The sequence below is a fragment of the Crinia signifera genome, chromosome 7, assembly GCF_055691185.1.
Source record: "Crinia signifera chromosome 7, ASM5569118v1, whole genome shotgun sequence".
Classification (NCBI taxonomy): Eukaryota; Metazoa; Chordata; class Amphibia; order Anura; family Myobatrachidae; genus Crinia; species Crinia signifera.
In genome coordinates this window covers 152,429,927-152,448,908 of record NC_139223.1, presented here as the reverse complement: position 1 = coordinate 152,448,908, position 18,982 = coordinate 152,429,927, and the positions used below count along the sequence as shown (strand labels likewise).

Here is an 18,982-nt window from a genome sequence, read left to right as displayed (position 1 = left end):
TATAATGGCCCATGAGATGCAATGCGATGCGATTTTACTATGGTAGCGTACGTAAGAAAACTAGGCGCCCTGCTAGGAAACAAGTACCACATTTCTTACCAGGCTTTGCCCCATGCATTCCTTTAAGCATGTGTATATAAAGTCCCCTTTTAGCATACGGATCATTAATCTTTATCCTCTGTTAATGTTGTAGTAACTGTTAGCAGTTCAGGGCTCGCAGATGGAAACTATGCTTGTGTACACAAGACCTTCCATGATTTGTGTAGGAACAGTCTGCAGTGGATACATTTCACGGTGTCAGCCTGCAGAGTAGATCTGCTCTCTCTGTGACTGTGTGATAGTCCAGGTCCCGCTTTATCACAATGTCGGGGCGGTGTGTGGTCTGGATGTATTTTTAGTGATGATAAGAGTGGAATGAGATTATCAGGATAGATGTTCTACTGGCTGAGCTTGTGGGACAGGAAGGAAGCGCACAGTGGGGATGGTGACCTTCTATGTTACAGCAAGAAGTAACTTGCAATCTGTTAAAATACTGATATTTGCTACCTGAAACTATACATGGACAATTAGGGTTTGTGCCTAACTACAGTACGTACTTGTACAATGAGTTGTCAATGTAAGGGCTATTGTTGATTATGTTATCATATATATTATTTCCAAAAGGCGATTTTTCATGATGCTCCCTTTTTCTCCCTTCATGTTTAACCAAAATCGATAAATGATGTACAGTCTCGCCCCCCCAACCTGACACCTAAAACCGGGCCTGCTCAGCTACTTCTCTCTTCATACTTAACCAAAATCGATAAATGTGGTACCCTTTATAAGATTACGTTCTCCCCTTAAGACAAATTGTTATTTTACAATTGCTCATTGTATTGTTTGTTTTCAAATCAACGTAAATTACAGTGTTGGGGTACCAGATTTTTATCCGCTGGAATTATGCGTGTCCCCATGCATTGCATAACATGAGGAAACATTAGAACCATAATAACATTTAAAAACCGTTTTAGATTTCACAATCTTTAGCATAAGTCACTCAACAACTGGCCACCCGCGCCACATCCTTGCTTACAAAACCGCAGCTTGGGACTAATGGTGCGTACACACGGAATGATTTGGCAAAAGATCTGGGTGTTCCCAACGGATTGAAACGACCAATCGCTCAAATCGTTCCGTGTGTGTATGAACGATATATCGGACGATGCGCGTACCCGCTGGTCGTTGGTAGAGGTCGCTGATCTTTCCTTCATGCAGAAAGATCAGCAACCAATTGTTAGCGATGTGTACCAATCGTTTCATGTGTATGCACGATGAATGATTTGGTAAGGCTGATTGACTGGCTCCCTCCACCATCGTTGAAGATCAATCGTTCATGTGTAATCGTTTTCTCAATCGTTCATAATTTGAAACCAAATCGTTTGTGCAGGAGTTCAGAAGAAATTGTTAAAGACATTGAATCGTTGCTATCCGTGTGTATGCACCTTAAGAGTTGGGGCATACAAAGGCAGTGGGAAGAAAGGCTGCTTACCTTCCGAACCTCATGTGCAGACAGAAGTGGGGATCGCAGCAGAGGCCTCTATACACAGGCCCTGATACATCATTCCCTGTATTTGCAGACAGGTCACACAAGAGACCCAGATCCCTCTTCTGTAATAAGACTGGAAGGGCTCCTCCTGAGGAATGTCTAAAATTTAAGGAAAAATAAATAAAAAGTACTTGGTGGCCCATGCAAAAATGACAATCCTTTTTTCTCCCTTCATACTCAAATCAATAGGTACCATTTTAAAGATTAAGTTCTCCACTGAACGCTTCAGCATCTCCAAACCACCAACCTCGCCATATTCATATTCAGATTCATATTCATGCAAAATTTTTGCACTGGCCGCCTAGTAAGCAGTAATGTTCGGATGTACGGATGGTGTAATGGTTCGCAGATTGTAGATTGTAAGCTTGCAGCAGGGCCCTCCTACCTCCAAGTCTGTCTGTTGCTACCCAGTTTGTTTTATCACTGTCTACTATTGTAAAGCGCAACGGAATCTGCTGCGCTATATAAGAAACAGTAAATAAATAATAAATAATAACTGCCTCACAGCGCTGAGGTCATGGGTTTGATTCCCACCATGGCCCTAACTGTGTGGAGTTTGTATATTCTCCCTGTACTTGCATGGGTTTCCTCCAGGTACTCCGGTTTCCTCCCCCAATCCAAAAATATACTAGTAGGCTAATTGGCTCCTAACAAAATTAACCGTAGATTGTCTGTGTGTGCGTGTATATGTGGTAGGCAATATAGATTGTAAGCTCCACTGCAGCAGGGACTGATGTGAATGGTCAAATATTCTCTGTAAAGCTCTGTGGAATAGATGTGCGCTATATAAGAAACTTAATAAATAAATAATAATTTTGCTAATATATTATTAAAATATATTGGGGCCTGTGCATTAACTTGTTTTATTTCAAAAACTTCTGGTTCCTTGGGACTATTATTACTTGTATAGGCAGCTTTTTATCAAAGCTATAATGTAGGAGAGAACACCTCTGTTCCCATGGACCCTTTAGGACAGGCATGACCAAACTGTGGCCTTCCAGCTATATTGAAACTACACATCCCAGCATGTCTTGCCATAGTTTTAGCATTCCCTAATAGCAGAACTGTGGCAAGGCATGATGGGACTTGTAGTTTCACTACAGCTGGAGGGCCATAATTTGGACATTCCTCCTTTAGGAGATTGGCAATGGAAGCCAACACTATCTGGCTGTGATGGCCAACTGAGAGGGATCTTCACCTCCACTGCATCCTTTACTGTACGAATGCACCGCCAGTGTGCTGGTCATGACTATGCACTCTTCTCCGGAATGGGCTCTTATCTTAGGCTCTGTTCTGACAAGTGGTTGCGATTAAATTGCCATGAAATGACATCTGTTATCTCTGCAAATACATCAATAACCAATTTGAACTTACTGGGGTAAAACTGCCTCTTTAATAGAACCCCATAGCCTTAATATATCTGGCCACTGACATCCAGCGGTTGCATTTGTAATTGAAACAGCAGTGAACTAAAAATCCCTGATCTGGTTGCTAGTGTCACTGTAGAAATGAGCCACATGCCCAACGTTTCTCTCCCTCATGTATTGTGTTCTGTTGTTAAAACGGTCAATTATTGGAAACTAACACTGCATGACATTAGTTTGCCCATTTTATTGATAGTTTGCAGATGTCATAAGGTCTGTAACCATGGGAAATCATTTTAAAATATGCAATTTGATTTTATTTTCAATTATCTGCCTAAATAGGAAAATCAATATGTTTCAGTTTAATCACATGTTGCACGGAAAACATTGGAGCAAATTGGATAATAAGCGTTCCTTCAATCTTTGCAATGAAAGATGGTTGGATGTTCCACATCTCAACCCTCTCCCCTCCACCCCCATCTCTTTCCCGATCTGATTGCACATTTAATGCTATCGGACCTGGAGAGAATAAAGCAGCAGACAGTGAGGTCAATGATGTGATCAGCATTGGCTAATGAATCATGTGATTTACCCCACCGCATCCCATCATGAGACTCACCACCGTACACAATGATTCACAAGTGTTTGGCAGCCAATTACAGTGAAGCGTTTCCTGACCGTATCAATCCATACTGATGAGATGCTTTGTTTACATAATATCTTCCGACTTCCATGTAACATCCCTACTTTTAAAGTGCCCATTATTTACCGAGGGCTATATTGTTTCCTAAATTACTTACAGGAACATAAGATCTCGGATTAATTTACATTGCAGTATAACATGTAGGCTGATTTATGCAGTAAGTGATCCTATTAAATAATTTTTTATTATGCAATCCATAGTATGGGGGTAATTCAATCCCCACCACTGTTTCCGACGGGGGAAATAGCGGTGGCCGCCTATTCAATGCTGTCTTGCCCGACAGCTTTGAAGAGGCTGATCGGGCCGACAGCTTTTATCGGGCCCATTTTGTCAATAACTGCTGTAAATTGTTGAGATCACCGGTTGGGATATTGAATCCCGCCTGGCGAGATGCGGTCGAGCAAAACAAAAACAGGCCAGGGTCACGGCTGTCGGGACGGATCGACGGTCATGACCTGGGATTGAATACCCCCAATGTCTAAATAGCCATAATTAATTTTTTTAAAAAGTTCCCTATTTTCCCTTCTATTTGCATCTATTAATTTGAGGGAGAAAAGCCATTGGAACAATCCTCACTAAGCATATATATGTTTGAATGAAGCATATGAGACATGGCAGCTATTTATTGTTATTGACCACATATACGTGATACAGTCATTAGGTTGACCCTACGAAGGTCGACCACTGACCTCCTAGGAAGGTCGACATGGATAAGGTTGACGAGGTTGGGATGTCGACACAAGCATTAGCTCGACAATTGGAAGGTCGACTCTTCAAATGTCGAAATGAGTTTTTCATGTTTTTTTGAGCCTTCATGTGGACATAAAACCATGAAAAACTCATTTCCACCTTTTGACTGTCAATCTTCCCATTGTTCACCTAATGCTTGTGTCGAACTAATGCATGTTGACCTTCATGCAGTTGACCGTATGACGCATACCCAGATATACAGTAGCTCTGCAATGTTAGGATTTTCTACTTGAGTGTGGTTGAGTGACTTACGCACAGCTCAGGGGCCATTTTGTAAGCATAGCTAATATTCAGCTATTTATTTACTTAGCATTCCATAGATAACAGATGGTCTTCTGCCTCACGCTGCCAGTAAGTTATGGGAATGCAGCCTATCCATTTACTAGGACCTAGTAAATATCAATGCTGAATTCTCTTATTAGTTCAGCCCGCTAACACATGCATAGGCAGGGGAGGGGACGAGTTGCCCAGACCCCCCCCCCCATTCCCCACAGCCTGGCCAACAACCACTACATGCAGTTGGAAGGATGGAATGGAGCTGCTGCAGATGGCCGGGGTGCCGGACAGGGTCCCGACAGTCGGGATCCCAACTGTGAAAACACAGACAGCCGGGTTCCCAATGGCCACCTGCTATTTTCCCTCGTGGGGGTCCACGACCCCCATAGAGGGAGAATAGAATAGGTGGCTCACGTAGCGAGTCACCGTGCCCGCAGCTTGGCGAGCGCAGCGAGCCCGCAAGGGGCTTAGTTGCGCTCACCATGCTCTCTGGGTCCGACCAGTCGGGATCCCGACGTTGGGCTAATGACTGTCGGGATCCTGACTGTCGGACCCCTGTACCACAACCAGATGGCCGGTGGCAGCAGATTTTTCCTTCCGAAGTCTGCTCTGTGTGTGTGTGTGTGTGTGTGTGTGTGTGTTTGCTCAATCATCCAGAGGGAGAATCTGGAAAGTGGCTTGCATCCAGCATTAAATGGCCATACACTAATTACAGAGGCATGTCATACAATTTACTTGCATCATATAGCCATAGCGATCATTGTGCTGTACATCCAATGCAAGGAATTGATTCCATTTTAATGTATATAGACATGACTTCCACCTTTTAGTTTATTGTGAGTTAGGCATCTGAAATTAGGGGGCGTGGCCTACAATTGCGGCACTTCCTGCAAAGCTGTGGGGGCATGGCCAGCACTCCATGAGCTACTTGCATGTCCCCTGTCCCTCTCACCCCCAGTGACTAGATGCGCACGGCAGGGATATTGCTATACTCTTCATGGACTCAGGGAAATTGCTACTGTTTTAGGGCCTTGATGGCTAACCTTGACACTCCAGCTGTTGTTGAACTACACATCCCAGTATGCTTTGCATCAGATTTAGCATAGCCAAATAGCAAAACTGAAGCAGAGCATGCTGGGATGTGTAGTTCCACAACAGCTAGAGTCTCAAAGTTATCCATCAAGGCTTTAGAGAGTCTTCCTGATCAGGAAGAGTTGGAAATTGTGCTGCAATGTGAGGTGAAGAAAACACTTTACTTGTTATTGGTTTGTCATTTCATAAAACAATTTGAATTGTGTTTTATGTGTGTTCTCTTCTTTATGTTTAATAACATTTTTACAGAAGGGAAAACAAGGTAAACTTAAAATATCCCATTCCCCCTTCTTTATTTGCACTTACCCTTTGACAAAATGTCTGTGCATCAGCAAATCGAGTACAACTGTAAAGATTTCACGTTTGAGCTTTTCAGTAAGTTTTATGATGACTTGCAGATAGGAAACAGGATATTGGCTTTACATGTTCAGTGCTCCAGGCCATCCCTGCTTATTTCGGAAACAATTTTTGTTTTTCCTTGTTAAGGACAGGAGATATTGAAGCAAAACTATGCATAAGATCTTCTTTATTGTTGGGTTACATTGTGATTTGCCAAACCCCCCCCCCCAAACACACACACAAATAATAGCGCTCCAAGGAAAAGCTTTAATAAACGTTTTACATGCTGCATGTTTTATGTGGAGTGCATGTCTGTCAGGATTTATGTGTGTGTTTAATATGCTGCCTCCCCCTCTAAGTAACAAGAGGCAAAATATAGTTAGTGTAGACTTTATTTCGTATTTTATTCTGCTGAGCCGTTGGATAGGTCGGTATTTTATTTTTGCATTTAAGTACATTAAAAAAGTCTCTAGGTATGGCAAGCATTAACTTTTATTGTGCTAAAATTAAGTATGTCGTAACGTGTGTGTGTGTGTGTGTATATACACACACACACACACAGCGTAGAGGTGGCACTCAGGTAAATAGTATACAAACACAGACCCCCTTGTTAGGTCAAATATATATACATACCAGCAGGCTGGTGATGTCACCAGCCTGCTGTGAGCGGGCGTTTTCACGTGTTTTCTCACTGTTTGCCTGTTCACTATAAATGTATGACCTGCTCCTTTAATCTGTATTCCTGATGAAGGTTTGGAGACAAACCGAAACGTAGAAATACTGCAATAAAGAAGCAATTCTTTATCACAAGTCCATGAGGGCCGCTGCATTTCTTCTACTATCTACACATTTGCCATAGAAGGCACCTGGCAGAAACTATACTTCAAAGCGTGAGTGCCGGACTTTACTTCGAGTTCTATACATTTTTGCTGGCCAAAGATCTCCATTAATTAGAACGGCATACTAGAAGTGGTTAAAAAACTGGTTAAAGAATCATAGTCTGTGGATCTTTCTAGATAATTGGCCACATGGAGAGTCTCTGAGGCCACCAGTTGAAAAAAAAAAAAAATTATTCTGAAAATCAGTGTTTATTATGGGACCCTGGTTCACTTTCTGCTGTACATTCCATACAGGCGTAATTTTATCCCCGTTGCCCGGAGGCAAGGTAGAAGTTGGGGCCCACTTAATGTCAACTCGTCATTGTAAAATAAATGTAAGCATTTTCTATAATCAGGAAAATAAAATTACAATAAGGTTTGCCTAGCCTGCAAAGTTGAAACTGATGGCAATGACCGTAACACAATGGGTTCTTGTTTAACAAAATAATGTCTTAAGCCCCATACACACTATAATACACTGACTGCGGCGGATATAGTTGACCATATCTGCCACAAGCCGCCGATACTGAGCATACACGTGGACTGATATCATTCAGTGACATCAACAGGACTTGCTGAAATGCATGTTCAGCAGACAGTGAGGCTCATTAATGAAGAGGAGTGTGCATCATTAATGATATTAAGTGTACACACAAGAGGATATAGGCCAGTATTCAATGAGAAAAATTTGCCTTGTTCTATGGCAAATTTGTGTTATTTTCGCGTTGGAAGGAGCATTTTGCTCTCCAAAAGTGAACCACCCTATTCAATGTGATATTTTCGCCGTCTTTTTAAGTGATTTTCTCCGTGTCTCTCCGTGTAGCAATTCTCCATCTTTTCATGGAGAACTGGAATGTGAACTTTTAAACTAAGTTTTTTATTTTTATTTTGGTGTCAAAAAATCTGGATTTTTTTTCTGTGAAGGGGCATGTTATTTTTATTCATGCTCTTATAGCACATGAATATATATTTAATTTAAAAAAATATATATATTTTTTTAATTTTTTATTTTTTCTTACACAGAGCAGCCAGCAGGGGGCCGGAGCTCTCGAGCCGCTCATTAGATATTCATATATTCACTGCATCCGATCATTACATATGCACGATCGGGTGCAGTGAATACTGGGTCCCCCGCTGGCTATAGGGGGGGGCAGCTTGTGCTGCCTGGGTCCCGGGGAGCCCACCTCCCCTCGACATATGTTCTGGGGCAGCCAGGGAGACTTTAATCTCCCTGGCTGCCACCGTCCCCCGGCTCCCTACCGCGGACGCTCGTCCGCTGCAGGGGTTAAGACTCGCCGTGAGTGGCGGCGAGTCTTAACCACATTGAATAGTGGGAGCAGGAGTGGCAGCAAGCCCTCCGGAACAGGGCGAGTGCATGGCGAGAGAAAAAAATCTCTCGACATGCACAGAGAATTATTCTCGTTGAATACTGCCCATAGTAAAATGTATATTGCTCAGAAAGTCCTTTCGGAGTGGTATCTTTTACTATATCCTCTAGTGTGTATGGGGCATAGGGGCAGATGTATCAAGCTTTACAAAGTGATAAAGTGGAGCGTGCTAAACAACCAGCCAATCAGCTCTTACCTGTTATTTTTCAAACCCAGCCTTTAACATGGCAGGTAGGAGCTGATTGGCTGGCGTTTTATCACTCTCCATTTTATCACTTTGTGAAGCTTGATACATCTGGCCCTTAACCTTTTTTTTAGGTTTCTTTTAAATATACTTTTCCAGAATGGTCAATCTAACTCAAAGTTCAGAGTTGAGGATATCATGGACCCCTTACAGAAGTACATTAGGTGGTCTATCCGTCTAAGTATAGATTTCCCAAGTATTTATAGTAACAGGACATGGAGCATATAATTATGTATAATACTCATTGTGCTGTTCCTGGAATTCTGTTGAGGCTGTATAATGCTCTGAAAATACTACAGTGAAATTATATAAATGTTGTATCTGTGTGTGGCTCCTCTAAAACCAAAGCAGGTTTGGCCCTCAAAATCTAAATTAAATTTAGTTGGTGTGTGTTTTCTCTTGAATTATAGTTCTATTCATTGTAGCCATGTGCAGTTGCCAAGTAGGTACACAGGAACACAACATGAGGAACAGGCTTGCTGATCCAGCTTATTGTGAGTTATCTGTGATTTTCTTCAGGCCGGACATCTGGAATTCTTGTAATTACAGTTTCCTTGTCCTGCCATCCTTGATTATAGCTTGTGAAAGATTGCTGCCAAGTCTCCTGCTATCGAGTTAAAGGAGCAATTCTCCCTCTGGCTGCAGAGTACCAGCAAGTATTCCAGTGCAAAGGGATTCAATGCGGGCAAAGTGTTCCATTGTCCATAAGCCACTCTTTTTTTTTTTTTTTTTTTCCAGGAAAAATATATTTGCTACAAACTTTTCTGAACTGTTTTTAAAGTCCTACACAGAGCAAAAGCCTTGTTGCAGAGCAAATGATTCATATACATGGTTGAGGATTGTCTATGGCAGAGGTCCTCAAACTATTTGCTCTGGGACCCCATCAGACAATAAATGTAATGACAGGACCCCAGCAGGTTACTGTAGAAGGCCATTACGTCACATGTGTAGTCAGCAGACAGCACATACACGGCAGCATTGTGGAGGCACACAATGATGTGAGGAGTCTAAAAAAAATTCAACAGATTTTTTCAGACTCCTAGAATCACTGAATGAGATTAGAAAAGTCATCAACCTGATGGTCAGCAATATGGAGTTGCGACCCCATGCTGAGAAGGTCGGGACCCACTTTGTAGTCCAGACCCACAGTTTGAGAACCGCTGGTCTATGGATTGCTGATGATTGATAAGTGATGTCATTACGTTGCCAAATAGTGACAGTTGGTATGGACTCTCACCCCTCCCACTACTGTCAGTGATGTTACTTGCACAGAACTCTGGCTTAACGCATATCTATATCTCCAAAACACTTGTTTTACATGTGTGCCCATCCCTTACCACCTCATGATGAATGATTGAACCAGACACTAGTGCAAATCACCCAATAACATCAGCCAATCAAGCCCCCTTTCTTCTGCAGGTGGCCTTAGCATCTGAATATCCGAGTGCCAGGTATTCCAAAATCCTCAAAAATCCAATATCCGAAAATGCTTATGGTCCTAAGCATTTTGGGTATAGGAGACTCAACCTGTAATAAGAGATGATACTATGCTAAGGCTACTAGGACCATACAGGAAAAAGGAAAAATGCAGATTCACACGCTCTAAGCACTAAGAGTATTGATAGTCAAAATCACTTAGAAAAACTCCTACTGTTAACATGGAGAGTAAGTGAAGTTCTTAGCACATCTGTGGTCAAAAATGTGGGCCCATCCATCACGTCCAGGTGAACTTCAGCTAATAGGCCCATGACATCCTTAATACTAAAATATTCGATCAATATATCCAGGTCTTAACTTTTTAATGGAGTCCATTCTAATATGTAGATCACAATGTAGGAACCTGTGCTGAGTAAAACAAAAAACACATAAGGACAGATGAGAGCCATGCGTATTCCAAACTGAAGGGATGCTAGGTATCTATCTGATGAAGTTCGCCTGGACGTGGCGGTTAAGCCCACATTTTTGAACAAAGATGTGCTAAGATTTTATCAAAATGATTTTGACTATCCGTATTCCATTTGCTTAAAGTGCATCTGCATTGTTGTGTTTCCTGTAGTCTAGTGGATGTAAACCTATGTTTACTTTTGATCAGTCAAAATGTATAGTTGTACTGTATGTAGGTAAGCGGTCTGCCTAAATGTGATTACTCATTAACCACATGCACTAACTGACTTTTGACTGGGCTGGTTAAAGTACATCATAGTGTTTTACAATAGAATCACTCAACAAGGCCTTGATTACTTTAGTGCTATCGTTATACAGCCAAAATCATCCCACATGTTCAGTGGATGGGAGGGGTCGTTAATGACGATATTAAAGTATATTTCAAAACCTATTGCTCAGAAGGCCCTTTCTAAATGATATATTTTAAAATATCATCTAGTGCAGTAGTTCTCAAACTCTGTCCTCAAGAACCCACGCAGTTCACGTTTTCCAAGTCACCCGACAGGTGCAGTCATTACTCAGACACATTTGAAAAGATCCACAGGTGGAACTAATTATTTCACTTGATTACATGAGGAGACCTGCAAAACATGCACTGTGTGGGGTCCTGAGGACCGACTTTTAGAACCTGTCCTCTTGTGTGTATGGGGCTTTAGACCCCCACATGCAGCCCAGTGGCCACTGTTCAGATAACCCATTTGTATGATTTTTATCCAGGTCTATAGAGAAGACGGCAGGGTGTGTGTTCATAACATGTAATGCGCAGGTAGTAATATTTGAAATATAAACAAAAACAAACATATGTGATGGTCATTGCGTCTCATCTAGACAGCACCTTTTTATAAATCCTGTCTGGCAGCCGTGGAATCTTTGAATTATTTTAGAATCCAAGGTTGATAATAGTTCATATGAGAAAAAGGTCACAGGATACTTGGCTACAAAAGTGTTCTGATTCCAGCCCAAGTACAATTAGACTATGGTTTATTGCATTCCATCTCTGCCTCCATGTATTTTGCTTCTTTACTGCCAACACTGCACGGGTCACCTTGCCATGCCAGATCTAGATTAATTCCTTCATCGCAGCGTTCCACTTAATTGGAACAGGTGTTCCGTGATGGTTTATCAGTAGGAAAGAGAAACCTTCCCTATCATGAGCTCCTCGCCTGCCTCACTCATGTTTAATGGGGCCTACAAACCAGTTTATATTGTGGAATTTGTTCTTTCACTGCACAAGGAGAACCTCCGTGTTAAAGCGGACAGCTAACCGCCTCACACTAGAGGCAGCTGTTTTTGTGGTTTTGAACTAGCGTTCAGGAGATGGCAGTTTAGCGATTTAACCAGATGAATGCAGCATGAATAGTGACATATGTGAGGTTCTCTGTGAATGTATAGCAGCTCATCCCACTCAATGACCCATTGGGTGTAGCTGGTGGGTTCATCTTGTTGAAGATTTAGGGGCAGATTTATTAAGCTTGGAGAAGAGATAAACTGGAGATAGGTAAAAGGAGATAAAGCACCAGCCAATCAGCTGTGTTTGAAAAAGACAGTTTGGAGTTGATTGGCTGGTGCTTTATCACCTTTTACCTTTTCTCCGCTTTATCTCCAGTTTATCTCTTCTCCAAGCTTAATAAATCTGCCCCTTAGCAGTAAAAGCTGGCAATACATCAGGACGACCAGCATCCTATATGAGTCATCTAACGATTTCCCCAGCAGCTTCCCAGACACACGATGGATATTGTGTGTGCAATTTCACATAAGATCTGCAACTCCCAGCATACTTGTCGTTAGACTCTTCAGATCTTACATGCATCACATAAGATATGAGACTCCAACTCATGACCCACTTGCCTGCACATCATACCGATACCTCACGATTTGCACAATACAACACAATACAGCACACGACCCGTCAAAATTGTGCGCTCAGACCTGAAATCGTTGTAATATATGGCCTCCTTTAGACCTCTGTTTACAAAGAGAAGGAAGAGGATTTATCACTGACCCCTATATTTGTTTCCTCTCCATAAAGCACTCAATGTCACATTCCCCAAGCAATGAATTGCTGGATCATATAATATTAACCAGATTAGTTTCCTTCCTCATACTGTTCTGATATCATTCTTTGTGTTCCCTATAACTGGTGTAATGCCAAAGATTTCTTTTTCCTGTCATTGCTACAAAGCAAATGATCCAGATTTAGGGGGGGTATTCAAACCCAGGACACGACTGTCGATCCGTCCCAACAGCCGTGACCCTTGCTCATTTTCGTTTTGCTCGACCGCATATCGCCAGGCGGGATTCAATATCCCGCCTGGCGATTGGCAAAAAGGGGACATTTCCGCATAAACAGATGGGGATTGTTACGATTCCCCCGCGAACGCGACAATTCACGGCTCTTATCATCAAAACGGGCCCGACCGCTTTTAAAGTCAGGCCCGTTCTGTAGATCTGCCTCTTCAATGCTGATGGGCAAGACAACCCCTTTAGGCTCTAAACTCTGACTACATGTGCTATGCAGATAATGGGCATTCGTTTTATTGACTCCGCCTCCCTCCCAGGTATTTATGATGTTGGTTCTCCACGTACAGTATTCCATTACCAGAGACTCGCTGCTGTAGCCGATTTCTGATCGTTGTGAATTTGCTGAACATTTTGTGCTATAGTATTTATTTTTTACAAATACTTAGTGACAGTATCTTTTACATATTGACGGAGGAGTATGTCTCAAATGTGTCCAGTGGGTCCCTGTTTTTCATGTGCCAATGATTTCTCAGGATATTCTACTCTAAATCTGTGACCACATACAAATCTCAGCAAATAGCCCCATATGGCGTGCCACAGCCATGCCACAGCCATGCGGGTTTTGCTGCATATCAAAATGCGGTAAAAACCCAGATAACGGGTGTTTTTACCGCATTTCCCTTATGTCTTTAAGGCTAGCTTGCTGTATTCAAATACATTGCGTTTGCCTACATTTTAGTAAACTCCCAATCCTCCTTATTTTTGCTTTTTCTTGCACCTTAAAGAAAAATTATTGTGAAACCTTTCACATACTAGTTATAACGGTCTGTCCTCTATAACATTTGTGTCCCTGTAGCCTCTGCTGTATTGCTTTCAGGATTTATGGCTGCTAATGCAGAGGCTGGCTGGTCATTTTTCCTGATCCCCGAATATATTGTACAGGTATATTCATTTTGTGCTTAGGCCAAGCAATAGGATCGTCAGGGAGGCGTATTGGATTGCAGTGATTGGCCGATCAGACTTTCTGCCCTTCTGAATTAAAAACTGTCAGAAGTTAGCTATTGTGGAACATTGAAACTGCCAATCATATTAATTTCATGGTTTGGTCTTGTTTTGTGCTTACAGGGCTCAGAGAAAATGTTGAAGGCTGTATTAAAGAAGAGTCGGGAGAGTGTGAAAAGCAGCAAAAATCAAGGTTAGTAAAACAATATGTGTATGTAAGTAAGCAGTATGACTGCAGATGCAGCAATTTCTATAAACCATGTAGTCAATGTTCTGTTATGTTCTGTAATGTTTTGTACTGTTGTGGGTTGGTTTATGTACTTTTGTAAGTTGATGAAGGTGCCTTGTGGCACCATCTAAATAAGATCAGCATACCCTTTGGCTGGTTTCACACAGTCCGGTTTTTACCGGACGGAAAAAAGCCGGACCCACTTTGTCCGGCTTTTAGCCGGATTTCTGGACCTTTCACATGGTCCGGTTTTGAAATCCTGTGGCCCCGCCCCCTCGTCACATGGGGGTGGGTCCAAACAGTTTGACTGGCATTTCCAGTCTGACGGGGTGTACGCCCGCCCTACTCGTCACATGGGGGCGGGCGTAAGTATCTGGTAATTTCCGTGGTGTGTGTGAAGGCGCCCATTGCCTTCCACACCACACTGAATGGGCAGAACGGGACGGCCACGGCACGGTAGCCGGACACTGCAGTGGTAAGATCCGGCTGCTACCCGGCGGCCGCGCCGTGACCGTCCAGTGTGAATGGACACAGAGGTGTCCATCACACACTGTAGGGGCGGCACAGCTTTTAAGCCGTGCGGTAATTTCCCGTCCGGCAGGAGCCGGACAGTGTGAAACCGCCCTTTCTCTGAAGGGGTTGGGATCGTTTGGTCTTCAGTAAGTTGGTAGACATTATTCTAGGTCGACATGGGTTTAGGTAGACAGTGTCTAGGTCGACAGTCAAAAGGTCGACATGGGGTTTTTCCACTGTTTTCTTAACCTGAATGTTGACATAGTTTAACATGGACACAGTTTCCAGTGCACTGCATCCCCTTGCATCGCTCGCTGCACTCGCCATGCTTCAGGCACGCTATTTTATTCTCCCACAACGCCCTAGTGGATGGTAGGGCATGAAATACCGCCTGTCGGCACATTTTGGCTCAAAGAACAGTAAAAAACCCATTTTGACCTTTTGACGGTCAACCTAGACACTGTCGACCTAATGCTTGTGTCGACCTAGACCCATGTTTCTGAGGGGACCGTATCCCCTCTGAAGTATGGCAATACCTGTCATCAGTCTCTGCTAGCTTCAGACTGGAAGAAACCATAAGCCATACTCTTATGTGAGTCTGAGGGGTATATGTATGAAGCGGTGATAAGAGAGGAGAAGTGATAAAGTCCCTGGTACTTTATCACCGGCCAATCAGCTCCTGACTGGTAAATTACAGGCTGGGTTTAAAACGGGACAGTCAGGAGCTGATTGACTGGTTTTAAATACTTATTTTAATAATAAGTATTTACAGTTTACACAGCAAGGACAATCTGTAAGGAATCGGTACATCTGTCAGAATGAACTTAGGTCTACAGTCATTAGGTCGACCCCACTAGGTCGACTGTCAGGAAGGTCGACCTGACTTAAGGTCAACATGACTTAAGGTCGAATTTGCATAAAGGTCGACATGAGGAAGGTCGACTGGTCATAAGGTCGACATGGGTTTTTCACTGTTTTTTTATCTGAATGTCGACACAGTCGACATGGACACAGTTGGCAATGAGAATCGGACCCTCGCATCGCTCGCTTCGCTCGCGATGCTTCGGGCACGGTGCCTCGCTGCGCTCGGCACACTATTTTATTCTCCCACCACGCCCTAGTGGATGGTAGGGCATGAAATACCACCTGTCGGCACATGTCGGCTCAAAAAACAGTGAAAAACCCATGTCGACCTTATGACCAGTCAACCTTCCTCATGTCGACCTTTATGCAAATTCGACCTTAAGTCATGTCGACCTTGGCCCATGTCGACCTTAAGTCAGGTCGACCTTCCTGCCAGTCGACCTAGTGGGGTCGACCTAATGACTGTAGACCTAAGTTCATTCTAATAGATGACCGCATCCCATCTGTAAAGGGCTACATACACTAGGCTGAGGTGCCACCCGTTAGCCTCGCATGCAATACCCTGGCAGCTCCCCGCCGTCTGGATTGCATGCGGTCATTTTACGTTCAATGTATCGTATGCAATCGCATTCACCGCTGCTGGGGCCTAATTCAGACCTGTTGGCAAGGCTGCAATTTTTGCAGATGGATAAAACCATGCTGCACTGCAGGTGGGGCAGATGTATCATGTGCAGAGAGAGTAACATTTGGGTGAGGTGTGTTGAAACTGAAATCTAAATTGCAGTGTAAGAATAAAACAGCCAGTATTTACCCTGCACAGAAACAAAATAACTCTTCTAAATCTAAAGGGGCCACACACGAGGAGACGCTGGATCGCTCAGATTGCTCAGCAAGATCGCTCGGCACACAACGATGTGTCAGCGCTGTGTGCTGTGCAATCTGTCAGGGCCAGTATTCTCACCGGAGACAGATCGCACAGCACACCTGCTATTAAGTGGATTTATCCAGCATGCTTGGTATTAATTGTGGGGCGATAGCGGCGCGCGGGCCGTGCATCGCTATCGCTAAGGTCCCTACCCACGGAGCGATGTAGGGGTATTTTCGGTACTTGTTTCCTAGCACGGGGCCAGTGATTTTAATTGCATCCATCAGGACCTAAAAAATCGCGTCGATCGCATGCAACCAAATCGCATGCGATGGACGCTATTTTTTACATTGGAGCCAATGTAAAATGGTCTCTGAGATCCGATTTTACATTGGCCCCAATGTAAAACGCCCCCCAGACCTCAATTTTCATTGTATACCCACCCTCATGGGTGAAATGCCCCCCCATTGTTAACGCCACCCCACAATCAACACTAACCCGAAGCGTTCATTTTATATAGTGTGGCGAGCGCAGCGAGGGGACGCGCATTACTTCACAGGTATTACGCGTCCCCTCGCGGGGCACGCTGCGCTCGCAACGGTTCGGGCTTGATGCGCTCGCCACACTATATAAGATCAACTCCACGCCGACATGGATAGTGGGGGTATGAAAAAGGTCGTAGGATGCGTACCACCGCCCCTTGCGGGCTCGCTGCGCTCGTGGGTTGCCGTTAACATTGGGGGGCATTTAACATACATATTACCCATCAGGGTGCCTATACAATCAAAAATCGGGGCCATTGGCCCATTTAACATTGTTCCCTATGTAAAATCGCATTGATCGCGTCGGTCGCATCGCATGCCATTATAATGGCATGCGATGGACGCGATCAACGCGATTGTCTCATTGCCGGCAATAAAGGCTAAAAATAGCCAAATATCGCGTCCATCGCATACCTTAAGTTACCAGCCAAAAGGTCGATATGAGGTTTTTATGCCCCCTCCCCCTCCAAAAAAAGGCAGTTTCATACCGTAACATCCAACTAGGGCACTATATAATAGTGTGGCGAATGCAGCGAGGCACCATGCTCAAAGGTGTCCATGTTGACTTACGTCAAAAGTCGGGGCAAAACAAAAGTAAAAACCTTCTGTCACCCTTTTGACTGTCGACATTTCCATTGTCGATCTAATGCTTATGTTGACCTTCTGACCCTGTCCACTTTAGCCACGTCGACGTTTCCGTGTGCCAACCTAAGCCCTGTCAACCTTTAGTAGTCGACCTAATGCAGTTTCCTATGTTATAGCTGCCCTCTCCGGGAGAGCCAGTTCAGTGTGGCAGTGGGGGGAGGGGCCGCTGACGGATGGGAAAGGGGCGTGGCGGGGCCATAGAAGAAACGGCATGTATATGAGCATGGCCAGCGCAATCGCATCCTCGCGGCCACACCCCCACATCCAGTGCCGGTATTTCATGCATTGGACAGCGGTGGGTGAGGCTACAAGCACGGACCCCCCAACCCCACCGAAGGTGGGTCGCGGGAGACTGCATGTAATCCGGGAGGCTTGCCCCCCTTTCCAGGGGGACGGGAGGGGGACCCAATTTCGGGAGGGTAGGCAACTCTGACAATGTATGTCGACCTTCATATTCTGTATAGTGGCTACCCTATGACCTATACCCACTTGGTTAATAACACAGACATAGAGGTAGGAAGGCCCAGCCTGCAGGCTTACAATCTATATATACCACAAAACACACTGTAAAGGGTTTTCTTTTATTTCCTCTGCTGCGCATTCCGGCTGTTCCTCCCCATACTGCAGCTCTGTATTATCTAGTGCAGTAAAGTGGATTTAATGTACACTTCGCTTGTTTGTAAAGGTCTCGTTTCCATGGATGGTAACTGAACATCGCCATGACTCCCACTTGTACATAACTCGCATATCTAAGATATTGTGCTGTAAATTATCTTAGCTGACAATCTCTTTATTGCTTTCCGCTGTAATATCCAACCAATAAATCCTTGCCAGTGGGGTTTTTGCTTTGTCTTTTGACCTCAAATTATAAAAGGACACATCTGTCCTGCCCCATCTGCAAATAAAATCTCTTTATTGGATCTGCAGAACGTGACGAAAGGTAAAAATTCCTGAGTGTCTGCCTGTCCTCATCATACTTGAGAAAATGTTTTATTATTTACATTCTGCCCGGTCACTGGGTAAAACTGGGGAGTCCTCATAGCTGACTTCAAGAGGGTGCTTTTGTCATTTATTGATGTAAATACATAAATGTAGTCCCCACGTGTACTGATGTTGTGGTGTAAAGATGTGTGGATGAACTATTGTTATATCACTTCACAAATATACACATATGATGTTTCCATATCTTGTATCACTTTTGCTTTGCGCTGTAGCGTCTCTTGATGTTAAGTAACCTGTAGATATTTCTGTCATTGTTGGAATCTCAGTAAACGTATAACGTTCCATCTGGACAGATTTAACATCAGACAGTAAATTGCATTCACTAGAATTAAACCTTTTGTACACTGACACCTTTTACTGGATGTCGGGCAATGAAACCGGAGCTGGCTTTATTAAAAGCCTCCAAAATAGCAAGAGAGTGACACAACCTCATCCTCTAGTGAGAATTGGGCTATATTTATCCAGTTTTCCGTCTGGTTCATCGTCTGGAGATCGCGCTGTGGGAATGTCCATTAT

General features: G+C 43.7%; 1 protein-coding gene across 2 annotated transcripts in view; it reads left to right on the top strand.

Annotated features, from left to right (window-relative positions):
* TANC1 (tetratricopeptide repeat, ankyrin repeat and coiled-coil containing 1) overlaps positions 1-18,982 on the top strand; it is a 224,372-nt gene that overhangs the window by 67,639 nt on the left and 137,751 nt on the right. For both annotated transcript variants that reach the window (XM_083154002.1, XM_083154004.1), the window contains exon 2: positions 13,930-13,999. In XM_083154002.1, the coding sequence (XP_083010128.1) occupies positions 13,942-13,999 (58 nt within the window). In that variant the 5' untranslated portion in view covers positions 13,930-13,941. The remainder of the gene's footprint in view (positions 1-13,929; positions 14,000-18,982) is intronic.